The sequence below is a fragment of the Pelodiscus sinensis genome, chromosome 8 (genome assembly GCF_052426305.1).
Source record: "Pelodiscus sinensis isolate ZL-2025 chromosome 8, ASM5242630v1, whole genome shotgun sequence".
In the NCBI taxonomy this organism is placed as follows: Eukaryota; Metazoa; Chordata; order Testudines; family Trionychidae; genus Pelodiscus; species Pelodiscus sinensis.
This window is the reverse complement of record NC_143059.1, coordinates 7,655,279-7,674,486: the sequence shown is the minus strand read 5'-3', so window position 1 is coordinate 7,674,486 and position 19,208 is coordinate 7,655,279. Positions and strand designations below refer to the sequence as shown.

The 19,208-nt window shown below is 44.5% G+C and overlaps 1 protein-coding gene across 6 annotated transcripts in view; it reads right to left on the bottom strand.

Moving 5' to 3' along the window:
• Nucleotides 1-7,782, bottom strand: part of LRMDA (leucine rich melanocyte differentiation associated) — an 865,870-nt gene extending 858,088 nt beyond the window's left edge. Inside the window, exon 1 of one of the 6 annotated variants that reach the window (XR_012905545.2) lies at nt 7,596-7,778. Coding sequence is in view for 4 of the 6 variants with exons in the window: in XM_089780046.1 (XP_089636172.1) it covers nt 7,596-7,625 (30 nt within the window). In the remaining 2 variants the exon portion in view is untranslated. Of the gene's footprint in view, nt 1-7,595 lie in introns of all 6 variants that reach the window. The other 5 variants (XR_012905546.2, XM_089780046.1, XM_075934706.2 and 2 more) reach the window with 5 other exon arrangements.
• Nucleotides 7,783-19,208: the final 11,426 nt, after the last annotated feature.

Here is a 19,208-nt window from a genome sequence, read left to right as displayed (position 1 = left end):
AATGACATGGCAAACAAAACAACATTCACTACCATCTTCCATACTACATCAATTTCAATACGATGGACTCCACCCAGAGTCTCACTTCTCTTTTAACAGCTGTTAATTCACAGCCAAATGTAAATAGAATTGGGATTGCTACATTTGGGAAATCAATGCTCACTGGCAAGTTAGTAGTTTATAATACTTCACACTCCCATTAATACGTCGATCTAAAATTCTCCAAGGTGAATATAGTTTTCTGGATTCCCAATTTGCAACACCTTAGATGGAACTGATTTTCAGAAGGCTCAACACTTTCTAAACCTTTTGAAGTGGCTCAAGCCAAAAATCACTAGTTACTACAGATGTTAACTATCGGTTACACACTTATACAAATAGCAGATTGAAATTTTAGCAGTTACACATTTACACAAAGGTGGGGGCAGGCGGGAGCCCTCTCTTCCTGCATCCTGGGGCGGGGAACAACAGTTTGGTGGAGGCCAATATGCACGGGGGGGGGGGGGAAGAGTCAAGGCAGGAGCCGGCTTTTAAGCCAGCTCATCCTCCCCCGCTGTCTGTCGCAGGCAGGAGGGAGCCAGCTCCATGGAAGGCAGTACACTTGGCGGGCCGGCTTAAACGCTGGCTCCTCCCTCTCCCCACTGCCTTGATGGGACACAGTGGGTGGGGGGAGAAGGGGGCAGCAGGAGTACATGCAGTTGATAGGATTATCCGGTTGCCCAGACTTATCGGTTTATCACATAGTTGACTACATGTTGACATCCCTACTAGTTACCTCAAAGTTTAGACCAGAATTTCTAAAGCCAGTCAGTCAGTAGAGTCAGTCAATCCCTTTTAACCTATAAAAGGCAAATCTTATACCCATCTGTGTAACTGGGAAATAGTAGAAAGGCTATGTAAATTGCCAACAGACAGCAAGGAAGCTATAGCAAATCAGATCCAAAATTAAGCAACCCTGAGGAGCTCTTGGTTTACAGCCCTGTGCTCAGAACACACTCCACCTTTGTGTATAATGTTTTACATATCATGGGGAAACTAAGTATTGAAGTGCATAGACAACCAAGATTTCTCCTAGCCATGACAAAGTGACCTACATACCTCCACAGTATCTCCAAAATGGTAGGATTGCAAATGTTTTTTATATATAAAAAATTTATTTGCAGACAAAAATATTTTTAACAATTTTGGTTTATCTGTTGGGGGATTCTTGGAAGGAATCAGGCCTAAGAATCCCCCCTGAACTAAAGAGCAGGAATGTCAGACACAAGCTATAATACATTCGCTATTTACCCTGGATCCTCTCTCCAGTAAGTCATTTACAGCGAGGAAATGGCAACCCTGACTAGCTACCAAAAAAGTCAATAGAATTAAGAACAAATAAAAGCTGACATCTGTAAGTTTTGCACTACAGAAATCCCTCCTTTTGCAACAACTGGCTGCCTAGTTGGGTATCACAATATTTAATACTGTGCGATATAAATACTAGAGTCCCCTTTTACAGCTGGTCTACAAGATGCTTAACCATTCAAATTTCAGACAAGGAACAGATTAATAAAAGTAATTCAGGTTCTCTTAATATTTATATTTAAGAGAACATGAAACCAACCTTAAAGGACAGCTTGTCAGTGTAGTCAACTTTACTAATCATCGCAGTTTCATCCAGTATTAAAATAACCACAAGCTGGTAATACAATATTGTAGTACCTTTAATTCATTCTTGTTCAGTAACCAGATGAGAAGATAGCTGACTACAGTGAAATCATTTTTACTTTCAGTACAAAACCTGAAAGAGAGGCCTCAAAGTTCAGCCTTGCAATTCCTTCTCTCTTCTTCGTACGACACATCTTTCATCATGACTCTTGTAATAAATTCCAGTACCAAGACACAAACTTGCCTTTTGCAACTATGAGGAAGAGGAAAAGGGATTTCTTCAAATAGCCAATATCCCAATGACTTGGAAATAGTGGAAGCCCACACACACACACACACACACCTACCTTACATGCATGTGTCTTACTTGTACAATTCCTTTCTTCCCAAAGAACCACAAAGCACTTTACAAGAGGTCTGCGCATATGTATGCATCTATTTTAATAAATAGATGATTCAATTAATCCATTGCTGAAACATAGGTACACTATGATTTTGCTACCATGATCACAGAAGTCAGGTCAGCAAGCAAAAGGTAATTTCTGTAGCAAAAGCGAGAGCAATATGGTGGCATGAGGTCTAGCCAACACAGTACAAGACTGGGACTCAGAGGGGATCTATTTTAATCCCAGCTCCAGCATCAATTCACTGTGTTACCTGAGGCAAATCACTAAGGCCCAATTTGCTCAACATATCGGAAGACTCGACCCTTGACCTCTCTCTGACCAGGTGGAGTACATTCTCCCTAGTGCAGTGACACTTCTGCATTCTTTATGTCTGTATTAATGGCGCTTAAGTATTGTTGTAGATACATCTTTCTATTAGTCATTTTATAATATAGGAACTTTGTAAGTCTTAAGTTTGTATTAATCTTTTTATAATGTCTTATAGAAACTCTGTACTCGCCTTACGTAGTTTCTACAATATAAAGCATTTTAAGAAGACTTTGTATTAAGTGCTTTCATCATGTGTATTAAGTCTTTTCACATGGTAGAAACTTTGTATTGTCTCCATAATATAGAAACTTTGTATTAAGTCTTTTTATAATGTTATAGTCCTTAGGAATAATTAAGGTAAAGAAAACATCTTGGTGTTAGAAATAGAATAGATCTCCCCCTTTGACTTGAATGGGGGCCCTGTTGAAAGAATGAGGTATGAATGAATGAGGTGTGTAGGGCATGCACCTCCCAACAGCTGCAACTGTTGGAGAGAGGAATAGGAGCCAAACCCAAGGACATGAAGACCGCTCAAGTGGGCTCACTGAGAAATGATCAGACAGTAACAGCCTTGAGAGTCAGAGGCAAGAAGTCAATTCAAAAGCCCTCTCCGAAGATGAATGTAGCAGCACTGAGGACAACACCCAGAAAAAGGCGCCACAAATGACTAACTGACACAGCTAGAATGAGTAGATTTGCGTGAGAGGGAATTTACTTACGAGGGACTCCGAGTCTCATCTTGTCAACACTGGAACATCGATCCTGATTGGCAGAAGCCCGGCTCCTCCCCTCTCACATCTAACTCAGCTGGTCAGTGAAGTTAGGGGGGAGCAACTAGTTGACAACAACAACAAGACTGAATGTGTTTGTTTGTGTGTGTATATGTGAGTTCGTGAGTGTAGTATATCATAGGCATGTGATATATTATACGTACACACACACACACACACACACACACACACTGATGTAGCCCTCCACTAATAAAAGTGGCTGTTTGCCTTATTCCCCCTCCCCTCCCCCAAAAAAAGATCCTGTGCAGTACAACATTGTAACCAGGCTATTATAGGGCATGGGGGTGAGGGGGAAGCACATCAAGTTTCCTCCATCCTGCCCTTGCCCTGCAAGGAGCGAGCAGTGCTTAGAAGCACCATGAGCTCCTGGCATGGTGGGAGGAGACTTCACATGCTCCCCACCCCCAAGCTCCGATTGGCCTGGGGGCAGAATGGGGAGCCCACAAAGCCTCCTCCCACTGCCAGGGGCATGAGCCTCTGGGTGGGGGCAAAGACTTCACACACTCCCCTGCCCCCAGACCAATCGTGGTCTGTGGGTGGGGAAGCAGGGAAGTATCCTGGCCCCACCACTTCCGCTTGAGGCCCAGGGCCAATTCAAACATTTCTAAAGTGGCCCCTGCCAAAAAATTATTGCCCACCCCTGTGCTAGTGCAAAGTATTCTACTGTTAACACAGCATCTTACCAAGGATTTAACAACATTAATTAAAGTCTCCCAGCACCTTTTTAAGGCACTATTCCCATGAAACTTTGGTACAGACCTGTAGGAAAATAAACTTTCCATTTTCACTTTATAAGAAGATATTTACAACTCTGATTGCAAGGGGAACTTCCTGCTTTTCTGCCAGCTTCTCATGACAAGCGTGAAATTCCATACCCGGGACAGAGTGACTTTTGCAGCTTGTTGTATTAAAAATAAAGTTTTGGGTCTGTTTGTTTTTTTAAACAAAGCTCACTTCCAAGAAGCCATAAAAATGCCAGTTCCCACCAGTAATTCACCTCCCCCCAAGCTTATTTTAGTGGCCTATGAGCGTCTGCCCAACCACACGGCCACACTTCGCAGTAGGCTTCATCAGGGGAAGAATAATATGCCAACCAAAAAGATGCTTTTAAACCTCTCTAAAGACATGGACATCAACTATAACAAGCCAGTTAACACAGTACTACTATAGATAGAACTGCTTATGGAGAGGTCCAACACCTAGACAGTGGAATCGTCACCCATCACTAGAACTCAGGCATTATGGTAATATCAGAATTTAATAAGATTCCCCCCCCCCCCACCCCCACACACACACACACTTTTTACATCCAACTTAAAGCAACTTGCCAGAATGTGATACAAACTACCGTCCAGGCCAAATCCCTCCTCCACTTCCTTCAAAGTAAGGATGATCCTTCAAGTTCTAGTTCTTCAACATCCCCCATTGCTCATAGACACTGAAACATATGGTGGTTCTCCAGTCCAGCAATAGCTAGGTAGCATGGAGCACCATAAGGACCAAGTCTCATCCGTTGGCTCTTCTGGATAGTGGACAGCTTTTTTATTTGCTCCCCAGATAGCCCAACAAGGTGGGAGGACAAAAAAAATGTCATGGATAGATAATGGAGTCCAGCACATTCCATGCCTAGTTTTTTATCATTCAAATCCAAGTCAGACTGGAAGTAACACCAAAAGGTGTTGCCATCTGAGAGGTGTCTGGTGACATGTATGGACCAAGTTTATAATAAAACTTGGGTTGTGAGAGATTTCAGGTTTTATTGTGAATGTTTCACACCATTATAGTTTTCAGTAAGTTACGGAGCAATTCAGGGAAGGGGGGGGATTAAATACATATTTTAACTAGACAACATCACCTTAACTAGCTTCACTTACCCCTCTTTCTATACTAGAGAGTATGATGCAGGTTACCTTGGCTGTGACCATTTTGCAACACTGCATTGAGTGTAACCACACAGATCATAATGCAAAGTCATTAATTCCATGAAGAATGTTTCCAATTAGGATTTGTCATTAAATTTAAAGAGGATACATACTAAAGACTGATGCAGACTCACCACCCCAGACCAGAAACATACAGCTAGAGAGAGTGTTCTTAATCAATTGAACATTATACTGTACAATTCTAATAAGTCTATGTATGTTCACCTGTTAAGTATTGTGAAGAGAAAAATCAGATATTAAAAAAATTTTCTAGCTAGCATATGAATATCATGTCCAAAAGAAAATCCTGTTTTGAAGCTAACTTCATACCACATTCACATTAAGAAAATATTTAGATTAGAAGGGATATGATCAGCCTCTAGGGAAGGAAGAACCATCCATTCCACACCATCATACACCACAATGACCACAGAAGCCGTTTCTTACAACTGCTACACTGTTAGCCAACTCCCTGCATGATCACCATTTCTATAAGCTATACATGGAATTCTCTTAACTAACATCTCTCTAAAAAGAATACTCCTGTTAGAGAAACATTTAGCCATGCAGCACTCTCAGTAGGTGATACTGTATTCTCATATAAAAAGTGGCTGTTTTGTTTTTTTAAAGGTCATAGACCCCCCCCCCCCCACACAAAAAACCCCCACAACACTTAATTCATAAGTGGGAGACTTAAAACCAAAAGGGTCCTGAGTCCCACAGAAAAGCAATGGAAGTTAAATGCCTTACTCCCCTTTGAAAAAGTCTCCCCATAAGCAAACGACATTATGCATATGAATCACGTGTGTTTCTCTGCCAAATGCAAACATAATAAACCACTTTTAGTTTCCCACCCCCACATTTTCGTTTACTGTTTAAAGAAATTAGTGATTTTAGAGCAGGTGAAAACCCTTCCAAAAGGAGAGTCATCCCATCATTCATAATGATACAGAATCAATACTAATAATATAAGCTTTCTCCCTTTATCCACATTGCCCTTGCAGTAGCATTTCTCCCCTTTATCCATGAGTCACTCTCAAAAAAGGTTAAAGAACTATTCACTCTCTGTGGGCTATTCACAAATGTACCACCTATTAATGATAAGGGTGATTGTAGATCTTGGATACCACCTCTATCAGAGGGAGGGGTCGCATCTCAGCAGGTGTAAAATTGTGACTGAAGTTGATGGAGATGACAGTTTATACCAGCTGAAGATTTTAGAAGATACCCTCAAAACATTCAAACACTACCAACCAGAGTGAAACTGACCCCATGATGTCTTCACTTATAGTCTTTTCTGTTATCTGAAAAGTTCTGCAAACTCATTCCCAACTCTTAAGCCATCCAGTCAATGTATCATTACAAAACTTGACACAGGCCACAGAAAGGGAAGCTCCCATGGTAAAAAGACAAGTATCAGTGATCTTAGACAACATAAAACACATCAAAAATAGTTTCCTTTTGTTGCCTTCGTACCATTTCCTTTGCAAAAGTTACACTCACTATGTGGATACGAATTGTATATCTGTGTTCTAGCAAAGTGGAAAAGCCTTAGCAAAACATACAGCTGCACCGAAGTGGTTAGCAGTTATACTTAAGAAATCTATAGGTGTGGCCACTAAACCATCTTGAGAAGCATTAATTTCACAACTGCCGCATGTGATGTGATTTATTTGTTGTGTTTGTTTTTACAAGCACGACTTTCCTCTGCCAAGCGGGTGAACAACATCCACATCCCATCTGAAACACATGCTAAGGGCTTCCCATGGAAACACATTTAAAACATATCCATTCATTATAAACACAACCATTAAAGAAATAAGAGGCTCCTGGAGTTTGTGGCTTTCACATCAGAGAAACATACTACCACCTCTCAGGAATAAGAGCGTGTTCTAGTTACACCTGGGCAGGCAATTATGTTGGTAGGACTTTATTTGAAGTAACTGATAAGTTTTATAGGGGCATAACCTGAAGGTAAACATCCAAGAGTCCAACCCCTGAAAAAGCAAGTGACTAATGTTTCTATGCAATTCCCCCATAACTTAACCTGGACACAGAATGAGTAAAAACCAAACTCTAAGGGTTTGATTCAACTTTGGATAGGATAGCTCCTCCCTGCCCCCACACGCCCTTTGCACCACGAATTGCAGTTAAGAGATAGGTTGGGGGGGGGGGGTTAAATTACTGGAAAAAAGCAAGACAGGCCTGGTACCCCCCCCCCCCACACACACACACACACCCACACACACTTCACGTGAAAGCAAAGACAAGACATGGGGGGGGCACTTTGGAGGCACCCAGAAGCAGCAGAAATAAATCTTGCTCCCTGCAGACGCATAGGGAGGGGGGACCAAAAAAAGAGAGACGCAAACCCAGGCACTGGGCTCTCTCGAGCTGCAGACACAGCGCGCCCTGAGGGGACGGAGCAGCCAGCGACAGGCTGCAGGAGAGAAAGGAAAAGACCCGCCAAAAGTGCTACTGCGGGGGCTTGCAAACAGCTGGACACAGGCACTTACTTGAGCTCCACTTCCCACGACCCCGGCCATCTCTGCACACTACACACGGCCTGGGCTGTGCCCCCTGGGTGCAAGCCACGGGGGGGAGGCAGCAGGGGTTGGGCTCAGTCAGTGGGGGCTGTGCTTTTGGGGGGGGCGGGGGTCAGGCACTCGCCTCTCTCTCTGCCTCTATTAAGGGCTCAGCAGCTGCAGCTGCTACTTCCTCACTCCAGTCAGCTGATCCCGGGCGGAAGCGCGGCTCAGCTCCGCTCCGCCTGTTGCCTGCTCCGCTTGCGATCCGGATTGCAAAGCCCGGCTCCGTTTACACGGGCTGCGGGAGCAGGCTCGGCCCCATAGAACTCCTGCTGGAGGGGGGCGCGGGTGGGAGCTGCCGCCAGCCTGGGCTAAACTGAGTGGGCTTCCCGTATATCCCCTCTTACTAGGGCACCTCCACCCAGAGCCCCCTGCCTGGGGTGTCCTATAGGGACTCCCCTTGGGTTGCCCCTTTAAAAATGCAGAAGAACCCAGCTACTCTCCCCCAAAATACACCTGTTCTCCCCACTGCCAAAAACCAGCCCGAAGCTGCCCCACCACTGCCAGTAAGTGGGGTCCCACCAAAATGTCCTGGAGCGCCACTCCGCATGGGCAAAACCTGTCACCAGAACTGGCCCGCTGGAAAAACACTTGCAAGCGACTCCCGGCCACCTGGGTTGTCCTCCCACTGTGGAAACAGATGGTGGACAGTTGCCATCAATCCCGATTCCTTCCCCTCCCCCTCTGTCACCAGCACAAAGGGGAGTCAAGTCAGTGATGGGATGGGGTGGCATTGTTGGAGAGGAGGGGTGACAAGGTAGGCAGGGAATTGTGCAGCCTTAAAGACTCCCCCATCAGGAAAGAGCGAGGAACAGGTCTCTGCTCGAGAGAAGAGACATCAGGGAGGTAGAAGCCTGAAGGTGACCCCAAGAGGGGGAGCTCAGGTGCAGTTGCCCTACACCAGCTATAGATCACTTGTGCAGAAACTACGGACAGTGAGAGGGGACATAAGTCTTGGGGGCATCTCTTCAGGTAGAAATATGCCACAAAACTATCTTTGCAGTTCATTCAGTGAAACTACTACTGCACTTGCTGCTGTGTCTCTTAACCTCATCGGAAAGTACGGTAGACACAGCTATGGCATGGTTGCTTCACTAAAGTCTCATTCTCCCCTTTTTCCTCTGGCTATGCTGAGGGAAAACTCAGAACAAACCGGTTAAGGGCCATTTAAAAACGTTTATTACCATTCTTTTTATTTCTCCCCGCGCGTTTTTATTTCGCACGTTAAGAACAAAAGTACACACGCAAAACATACACAATGAATCCACACATCACTTCAGGCCTGATTCTCCATTTCCTGGTACTTTGTGTAATCAGTTACCTTTGGGCTAAGTGGAGGCCAAACACTGCCATATCCAGGACTGCCCATCCAAAGCAACTCCACAAAGCCAGCACAGGCTGTACTTAAGTACAGGCCCAACCTGCAGCAGATTAAAGAACGTAGGGGCTCCACTCAACTATGGTGATTGCTCCTACCTGCTCTCTCACTCCCTGTCCCCAGGAATGGGGAAGCCTTTTGAGGTGGTAGCAGGGAGGGGGGAAGTACAAGTCCTGCCCCCTGGAAATTACAGAGGGGTAAGTGGCTCATGTCCCATGGGATTGACTCAGCTCTTTTCTCTGGGCTGTTGACTCTCACCCACAGTGCAGATGGGGCTCTCCCCTTCACTATGTGATTTCCCATCCCCTTCTGAGCCCTGGCTGGAGGGAGCTGTGTCTTTCTGTCTCCCCTTGGTAGCTGAGGGCCCTGTGAGATGGGGTCCCTATACAAATGCAAGTTGGTTGATCCACACTACTCTGAACCACATGAGTAGCCCCACTGGCGTCATGCTTAAATTTAGGCACATACTTAAGTACCTTGCTCATTGGAGTCTTAATTTATTCCCGCACTTTGGAGAGAATCTGCTTAGGAGGCAGCTCTAAACCACGTATTCCTGCTCTGCCCAGCAAAGGAGGTCAGATTGGGGATATGCCTCAGGATGAGAGAGAATGACTAGAGCCCAACAGCTCTCCGGTGAATCCCATCAACAGGAACCATTGCAACAGAGTACAAGTTAAAACAGCTCTGAGATGTCTCAATTTTCACCAAACAGCCATCTGATCAGGGAACTTAAGGTGTCTCCCTCAGGTCCTTGACCAGGCAAGTATGGGTGAATAAAATAACATTTCATTACCTTTCTGACTGTGCACAGGTGTAATTGACTACACAAGATGCAGAGCAATGGCGAATCAATCGGTGATGGTGAATAAACATTCCGACACATATACATAAAAATACTGTATCACCCATTCAGTAAGAGTTTCTGCATCAGGGCCCGTTGTTAGTTCAATCAGCCACTCAGCCTGCTTTGGACACACTGTACATTTATTTTTGGATTATACAAAGTCAGCAAATTAAGTGTGCCAAGAACAACAAGTTATATCGGGATTGTATACAAAGCAGAGCAACATCCTACTTTCTACCCTCCCTTTACCTCTCATTCAAATGGAGAGTAATATGTGGCCAATTATTATCCATCTGATTCTTAGAGGGCCACAGGACATTTGGTATATGCATACAAACTCAGTAGACAGGAGAATTGATTTTAAACTTCAAAAAGGAGAGGTTCTTTTGAACTGGAAAATGGACCTCTTCTTTCTGAAGCTATCCAAATGTTCCATTTGACAGTTTCAAAACTTTCCCCTCACATTTTTTTCCATGAGTCGAAATGTATCAACACTGATCTTTCCCACAAAAAGTTCGTTTTAATGAACCAGCGTTTTCCACACCACCCTCACCCCCCCCCCCCCCAAAAAAAAAATCTTATCTTGGAAAAAAGCCTAACCAGCTCTGGGAATTGTGTTATTCTGCACATTTGGAAAATTTGCCCCCAAAATTGTCAAAACAATACAACTGGATTGGTTGGCAGCCCTATCTAAATATATTAAAGAAGAAGCATGGTTGCCCTTGTCTTTATTTTATTTTATTTTATTTTTAAGTTTCTGCAACAATCAGGTGGCGCACTACATGTTTGGGCTAAGCTGGTTTCATTTGCACTAAAGAGCAGTGGAGTAAGGACATTTTTGTCAGTGTAACCCACAGGAAGTGGAATGTGTTATTTGGATGTATTCAGGATTTGTACCCCAATTACTTCAAGTTGGATGGTGCTTAAATATGATGAAAGCAAGAAAAAAGTACAACAAAACTGTACTGATCAGGCCAGAAAGGAAAATAATGACCTTATTGACAGCTCCCTCAGGCAAGGTCTATACTAGACGCAGAAGGTTGGGTTAAGGTATGCAACTTCAGCTGTGTAAAATACAGAGCTGGAGTTAGTTTTTAAGCTGAGCTTGGCACAGTCTTCAGAGTGGGACACCGACAGGAGCAAATGCTTCCGCTTCCCTTGCTCCTCATGGCTGCAAGGAGTACCGGTACCAACTAGAACCACCCTCAGTGTTCAATTTAGCGGGTCTTAACTAGACCCACTAAATCAAACTCCAGAAGATCCATCTCTGGTACATAAGTGGAGACGTGGCCCCAATCTGCATTGGATGGAAGTAAATTCTCCCTCCCTGTCTCCAGTCTGTTGTTTCTATCCCCACCTATATGCAGTGTACCAGTCATCAATACATGTAAGTACTGTGAAAAGCCTTTAATGCACATACAGATAATACACCAATATTATTAGATGGATGATGTTGGTGTGAGAGTGTGCATATTAGTCCTCTGAGACTTGGGGCTAAGAACATCCAGACTGGTTGTATGTTTTGTTGGGAGTTTTTTGTTTGCTTGTGGGTTTTTGTTTTGTTTTGTCTTGTTGCAACTAAGGGACTAATATGATTGCAGTGTGATCTTCTTCAAAACACTGAATGCACACGCTTGCCTGTTTTTCAGCTCTACAGAAAAGCTGCCGTCAGACTGGAAAAACAGCCAATGAGAAGTGATGGATATGTAATATACTGGCCCATGTAATGCATCTGCACTGGTGTGAATATGACACCCTTAGTCAATGGCCCAGCCTTATCTTTCCCCATTTTTCTAGAGCACAAGATATTCACCAGCAAAGAGAATGAAATCGATGCTTTCGCTTTCACTCTGAGTTTGAATCTCAATCAGATTTTTACCCTTTCCCACAACAAGGTGGAGGATTGTCTTGGCTGAAGCCTTTCCTAATTAATTAAGTTGATTCTCTTTAGCATCTTTAATTAATTCCTCTTCCACTCCACAGTAAATAAAGAAACTGGCATGTGATATGAATTGCAGATAGCTCAATAGCGATGCACCCATGTTAAATAGAGGAATATTTCACAGCTCATTTATAGATAGTACAAAGGGGGGTGCAGGGTTCAAGGCTCAGGCCAGGGGGGTCAAGGCAGAGGGCTGGGAGGTTGGGGGGGGCACACATGGTGGTGAGAGTGATGCTACTCTGACGCCTGCTCCTTCCAGGGGGCTGGAGCTATACTGCCCTGGTGTCTCCTTGTAGGGTGAGGAGGGCTGGCCTTCCTGGCCGGCCAGTGTCTCCTCATGCGGGGGAGAGGACAGGGGTAGGGGTGGGCTGGGGCTGGAGTGCCCAGCCTTCTGGTGGGGAAGGAGTGGAGTGGTCACACAAACACACAGCATATCGGAAACATGGTCAGCCACCCCATTCCCCTTGTGGCCCTGCACCCCCTCCCATTCAGTCCCTGGATGAATGCTGTCATCCAGCTAGCTCCTGTGCCCCTAATGGCCTCTCAATAGCTCTTCTGAACCCCAGTCTGTGCCACTCCTTCAGCCCCATGTGCCCCATTTTCTGCCCCCCCCCCATATCCCATGCCCCCGCACGTGGTCCTGTGGCTGGGACACAGTGAAGAGTACAGCCTCTCCTTCTCCCTACCTGCAGCTAGCAAAAGGTGTAATTGCAGCACCTCTCTAGCTGAATATTTTCTGCAGAGGAAAAACATGTGGGGGACATTAATTCTGTGCATGCTCATCAGCACAAAATTTGCCCAGGAGTCTGCAGTTGGCCATGTTTAGCCGCCTTTGTTAGGCTCCTGGGTCAACTAAAGTCACCAATGCCTGTAGACAACAGCGCCAGTGTTCATTTCAATTACCCTATTCACAGACACTCCTACCCATGAGCTACCCCAATCCTTATTGTCCCAATTTGCTCCCTTTCTTCCCAGACAGTATTCATTATAGTTTGGACTGCTGTGGTGCTCTCTGAACCCCAAAGAGAAGAGGGAATGCAGTGCTTGTAATGTGGGGAATCACAAGGAGCATGTTCAGTATACCAAGTTTCAATTTATCTTGTTTTTACCCCTACTATTGTACCTCTGTGCATTTTATCTTAATGGGACCTTGAGGGTCTCTCCATTCACCCCATCAGAGCAGCTCAGACAGATAAGAAGGAAGCGGACGTGGAGTGCCATGTTTCAAGAGATTATGGAAGCCTCTGGTGCTACAGATACCAAACAAGGGCTTGGGTGTTGGGCTTGTAGACACAGTGGACTGGGATAATGCAGAAAGAAGAAAGCACATGAAAAGAAGATATGAAGCAGGAAATGCTAGCGCTTCTCACGTGGCACACAGAGATGCTGGAGTCAGAGTATGTTTGTGAAATGGAAATGACTGTTCTTTCGCCTTCAAACATTCTCTTCCCTCCATTTATAAAGTTTTGTTCTGTGGCAAATATGTCTGTTTGCATGAGTTTGGGGGAAAAGTCTTTTTTATGGAAACTTAATTAATCTTTATTGGTTCACAACATTTTCTGGCTGGGGCTAACATCATGTGCCGTCAATAGCTATACATGCATTTGCTGTGTTCTGTCACTACCTGCATTACAAGGTTCATACCAGGGTGCAAAGAAAACTACGTCAGGCAGTGTTCTTAAAGATGCCTGAATCATGCCACACACATTACTTTGGCTCACCCTTAAAGAGGTTTTTCAAAGCCTGCCTAAGTCGTAACACGTTCCATTGAGCTCTTCTTATAGCCCTGGTATCTGGCTGCTCAAAATTAGCAGACAGCTGCCCCACCTCTACTCTCCACCCCAGTGGAAACTGTTCCCCATTTGCTTCCAGATATTATGAAGCACACAGCAGGCAGCTATAACCAATGGACTATCTCTGCCCCTCCCCCTGCTGAAGTCTGATCTTGTGGTTAGACAGCAATAGTCGCCTTTTCAAATAGCCTGTACCTGTTGAATCTATAGTTGACAGCAGCAAGAAGCAGCAAGGTTGCTTAATGGGCCATTGGAGTAAGGAGCAGACTGGGTCTCCCAGGATTAATATTGGCATTTCAACCTCCCCAAAGGTAATTCTCTGGTCAGGAAAGAAAGTCCCTCCTTGCAGCTTTCTGACAGGACCATGTTCTTCAAGATGCCTGCCTCATGCACCTTCCCTGATTGCCCCGGGTCGATGTCGGTAAAACATCCCTAATGATCCACCAGCACTTGCAATACGATGGAAAAGTAACCCTTTCTGTGGAGGGTTGTGCCCTAGGGCTGGTATCGCATGCCCGTCAGTCACTGCAGACAGTCTGACACGTGCTTTCTCTTTGCTGTGCCTCTTCCTGGTGCCATCCTGAGCAGCTCCTTGATTGGGCTCTTTAATTTAAAGATTATGAAGGCCACCGAATGATTTGGTCCCTTGTGCAGCACACATCCCCATCAAGTGGAAGAGGAGAATCCAGTTTGTCTGAGCAGCAACTGCTATATAGAGGCCACTTCCATTAGAATTATATGCACACACACAAACACACAATTTCTCTATCCTAGATGACCTACTCACAACCCGAAGAGCATCGTTTGTCTGAAAGCAGTGATACACTTGTGTGTATCAGATTGGCTGCTACATTGTTTTGAGCAGGCAAATTACTATACTGAAGCAACAGACAGATTGTTCTGCATTTATGACTGCTTGCTCACAAGAACACAACACAGAAGCAGAGCTACAAAAAAAATAGGTAAAGCAGGAATGAAGTCTACGTTTAAGCCCACCAGCCTTCAGCGTTCCCTTTTAAATAATGGATTGTGGGGGTGGGGTTTAGTTTTCACTGTGTGACGTAGTCTGGTTTCCTCCTCCTTCTCTCCCCCCCCCCGCCCCTCCCCTCCTAGTCTGAGGCTGTCTCACAGTCAGACACAAAATGAAATGGTTTCCAGCAATACCCAGACAGCATACACACACAAAAAAGTTTAAAAAAAAATCAAGCAACAAAGGAAGTGGCTTCTGAGGTCAGCTTGCACTTGAGCAGAAAGGGAACTTGTATTTGAGCACAAGTGAGATCTCTATTCTTCTAGTCCTGCTAATGTTAGCTCTGGCTGGTCAGATAGTTAAAGAATTGTGTAGCACAAGGAGCCAGCGTCAACCCCAATGCCCTCCAGGGGACACCAAGCCATCTGTCCACACTACTGTCCCTTCGAGGTGTTCCACCAGTAGAAGGTAGCTTTAGTCTCCATAGGAGTTTGCATCAATTATGTACTACATTCCCTTACTCTCCTGATCATGCCTGCTCGCTAACTAGCAGCAGCCATTTTTCATTCCAATGGGTGCCTAAGGATCCCACCATGGAGTAGAAGTTGCAGCCCCTGTGCATGGCTATAATGTCCCCCAAGGCACTTCCTACTAAAAAAGGGCCTTATGCCCTGGTTCACTCTGGAAAAGGCTAGAAAGAAGCAGGGAGGAGTTTAGATCAAGTGCTGAAGGTACCTGAAGTCAGCAAACCTATTCCAGCCCAGTTTCAATGCTACACTCAAGGCCTCATCTTTAAGCCTACGAAGGAGGCTTATTTTGTGCTGGTTAGATGGTTAGGGTGAAAACCACAGCCTCCCACATAAGTAACTGCTGAATAACAGTGCCGCTGAAGAGAGATCAAGAAACAAGTCACTAGTCCAATCAGCTTTCAGCATAGCCTCTCCTGATACTGTCAAACTTAAGCTCTTTAAGAAATGCAAGTTTTAGTTCCTCCCCTTGCTTGTTGTAGAGACAAATTCTACTCTTGTTTACATCCGTCAGAATGATACAGTTCCACTGAAATCTATGAAACTGCTTGGTATAGAATAAGAGCAGAATTCAAAACAATAGATTCAACTTCCAGCACCTTTTATAGAGCAAAGGATGCTATTTGCTCACACTGCATCATTAAAAGTCATCTTCGACTTCACTGATCTATGTGCAGTCTTCTTCATGACAGAAGGGGTTTTCCCATCCATGTCCCAGAAAGAGTGAAAGATGTGTAGCATATCTGAGTATATAATAATGGTAAAAAGACTTCTTAAGGGGTCTTCAAAAATTGTTTTTATTTCTGTGACATGTGGCCAGAAAGGGTTAAGCATCCAGCAGGATAAATGATACAAATTCAGCCTTTTGGGACATACTAGTAAATAATGTTTGTATTTTACATATATTAGAAGCTAACAATGTGACCAAATGGTTCCTGTCTGTAATGTATTCATCTCTCTTTGAAGTGTATAGCAAATCTGCAAATGATGGGCAATTGTTTTATGTTCCTCTGTGTAGCTCATTACCAGTGATGTTTAGGAAATACGTCTTCAGGATTGCCTATTTTTTGCCTAATGACTCTGAACTGTGAAGAGACACCTGGGACTGAATACAGACTTTTGGGATTTGATCCTTTTTATCTCAGATCTACTTAAGCTTCATTGGGGGAAATTTGAGTCATAAGACAGAGCTCTAGTCCCGTCTGGATCACCCTGATTATAGTCATTGGACTTTAACCTACACACTAGTTCTGTAAGAACTCTTTGCAATTACAAAGCTCAACATCTCTACTGTGAATCGGATCTCAGAATTGTACTGATCTCTTCTAACCAATACTCTTTTTAATACATTTTAGCTTAGTTAATAAGAACTGGCTGTACGTGTGTATTCAGATAAGATCTGAAATATTCATTAACCTGGAAGGTAATGTGTCCCATCATTTGGCACTAGTAGAACCTTTTTTTTTATGATTAATAAGATTTTCAATGATGCTCACCATATTTGACTCAGATGTCTGGCTGGAAGTCTACCGCACGGTTGTCTGAAGGGAATAGTGTTGTTGGTTTCTGGATAGCCAGTAAGGTATTATAGAAGTTGTTTTGTGCTGGTTTGGTAAATCTTAAGTATTAGACTATCCACCTGGATTGGGGATTGATTGCCCCCTTCTTTGCAAAATTGAGTGACTTCATTTTGTTCCTCTGGGACTCGAGTCACAACTTTCCTTGAGGGTTTCATACGGTTGATTCAAAAGCACATCTAATCAGGTAGAACACTCTTAGAATTTCAGGGCCTTGATTAGCAACACAGAGGTAGGTTTTTAAGGGGGAACATTCTTCAGTTCCCCAGTACCTTATCTCTTTACTCTCTGAGCACCCACTTTCAGTCAGCTACTCTTCTGGCCAAGGACAGAGGATTCCAAATCATCCAGGAGTCATTAGAGAGAAGGTGCATGCAACCAAACAAATGATGCAAGATGAAGGAGATGAACAGACAGTAAGCAAATGCAGGAAGTCAAGCGTCTATCCATGGAAGTCGCAGGTCTCCTATATCTACACTAGGAAACTATTTCAAAATTATTAAATTCAACTTAATTTAACTCCTGATTTAATGCATTTGAAGTAGCTTGTCCTCACTACAGGGAAGCATCGAAATGAGTCTGCGGCAGGCTTCGTTCACGTGGACGCACTACTTCGGATGTAGAACCCCAGGAAGCACTGGGGAGTAAGTAGTTTGAAATACTCTGGGGAGTCGTTATTTTGAAAGAGCAGCACTAAAGCATCGACACTACTGCAATTTTGAAATAACTATTTTGAAATCAGCGTTACTTCCGATGAAAAGCAGGAGTACAGATTTTAATTAAGCAGCCCCATTATTTTGAAGTAACGGGTTTAGTAGTGTGGAAGCTCCGCTTAAAAATTTGTACTATGGGGGGTTATTTCAAAATGAAGTCCTAATGAAGACCAGGGTTTGGAGGCAATATCTATACACCTTTTGGGGCTGGAAGAAAGTAACACGCGGTGGCTTACTTTAATTTACCTCTTCATGCACTGTCTTGTTCATGGCTTTTCATGCTTCGTCCATCCCTTCTGACCCCTTAGCACCCACAGTAGCTTAGATGTCACTGAACTCCCGTAGATTCAGAGGGCAACTCTACATGCAATAGATGAATAAAGCAAGAAGATGCAGTGAAAGGAAGGTCTTGCCAACAAGTTAAGGGAGTATAGATTGGATAAATGGACATCAGATGGGTGGAAAGCTGGCTAGACTGTCGGGCCCAATGGGTAGTGATCAATGGCTCAATGTCAGGTTGTCGGTCAGTTTCTAGCGGAGTACCCCAAAGATCGGTTCTAGGACCGGTTTTGTTCAACATCTTTATTAATGACCAGGATGAGGGGATGGATTGCACCCTCAGCAAGTTCGCAGATGACACTAAGCGAGGGGGAGAGGTAGATACGCTGGAGGGCAGGGATAGGGTCCAGAGTGACCTAGACAGATTAGAGGATTGGGCCAAAAGAAATCTGATGAGGTTCAACAAGGACAAGTGGAGTCCTGCACTTGGGATGGAAGAATCCCAAGCTTTGTTACAGGCTGGAGACCGACTGGCTAAGTAGCAGTTCTGCAGAAAAGGACCTGGGCATTACAGTGTATGAGAAGGTGGATATGAGTCAACAGTGTGCCCTTGTAGCCAAGAAGGCTAATGGCATATTAGGGTACATTAGGAGGAGCATTGCCAGCAGATCTAGAGAAGTGATTAATCCCCTTTATTCAGCTCTGGTGAGGTCACATCTGGAGAATTGCATCCAGTTTTGGGCCCCCCACTATTAGAAAGGATGCGGAAGCATTGGAGAGGGTCTAGTGGAGGGCAACCAAAATGATGAGGGGGCTGGAGCGGGTGACCTATGAGGAGTGTCTTAGGGATTTGGGTTTGTTTAGTCTGCAGAAGAGAAGAGTGAGGGGGGGTTTGAGAGCAGCCTTCAACTTCCTGTAGGGAGGTTCCAAAGCAGATGGGGAAAGGCTGTTCTCAGTAGTGACAGGTGGCAGAACAAGGAGCAATGGTCTCAAGTTACAGTGGGGTAGGTCTAGGTTGGATATTAAGAAAAACTATTTCACTAGGAGGGTGGTGAAGCACTGGGATGGGTTCCCTAGGGAGGTGGTGGAATCTCCATCCCTAGAGATTTTTAAGTCTCTGCTTGACAAAGCCCTGGCTGGGTTGATTGAGTCCTGCTTTGGGCAGAGGGCTGGACTTGATGACCTCCTGAGGTCTCTTCGAGCCCTGGGATTCTATGATTCCTCTACCTGCTGGCTATCCCATACTGATTTCCCTCACTTCTTCAGTCCTGCACCTACTACAGCTCAGCCATACCCCAGGATCAGGATGAAAAACACAAACACGTGAGACTTCTCATGAAGCACCCCCTGTACTGGGTGGAACGACTCAGCAGAAAAGGGAAACCCAGCACCTGTTTATTTCTGAGCAATTTAATTTATGTGACAGGACCCAATAAGAGGGGAATTTTCACCAAAAATAGCATCGTGTATCAGGGCTACCGGAGAAAAGAATAAGACAACGGATTCATTTAAAATAAA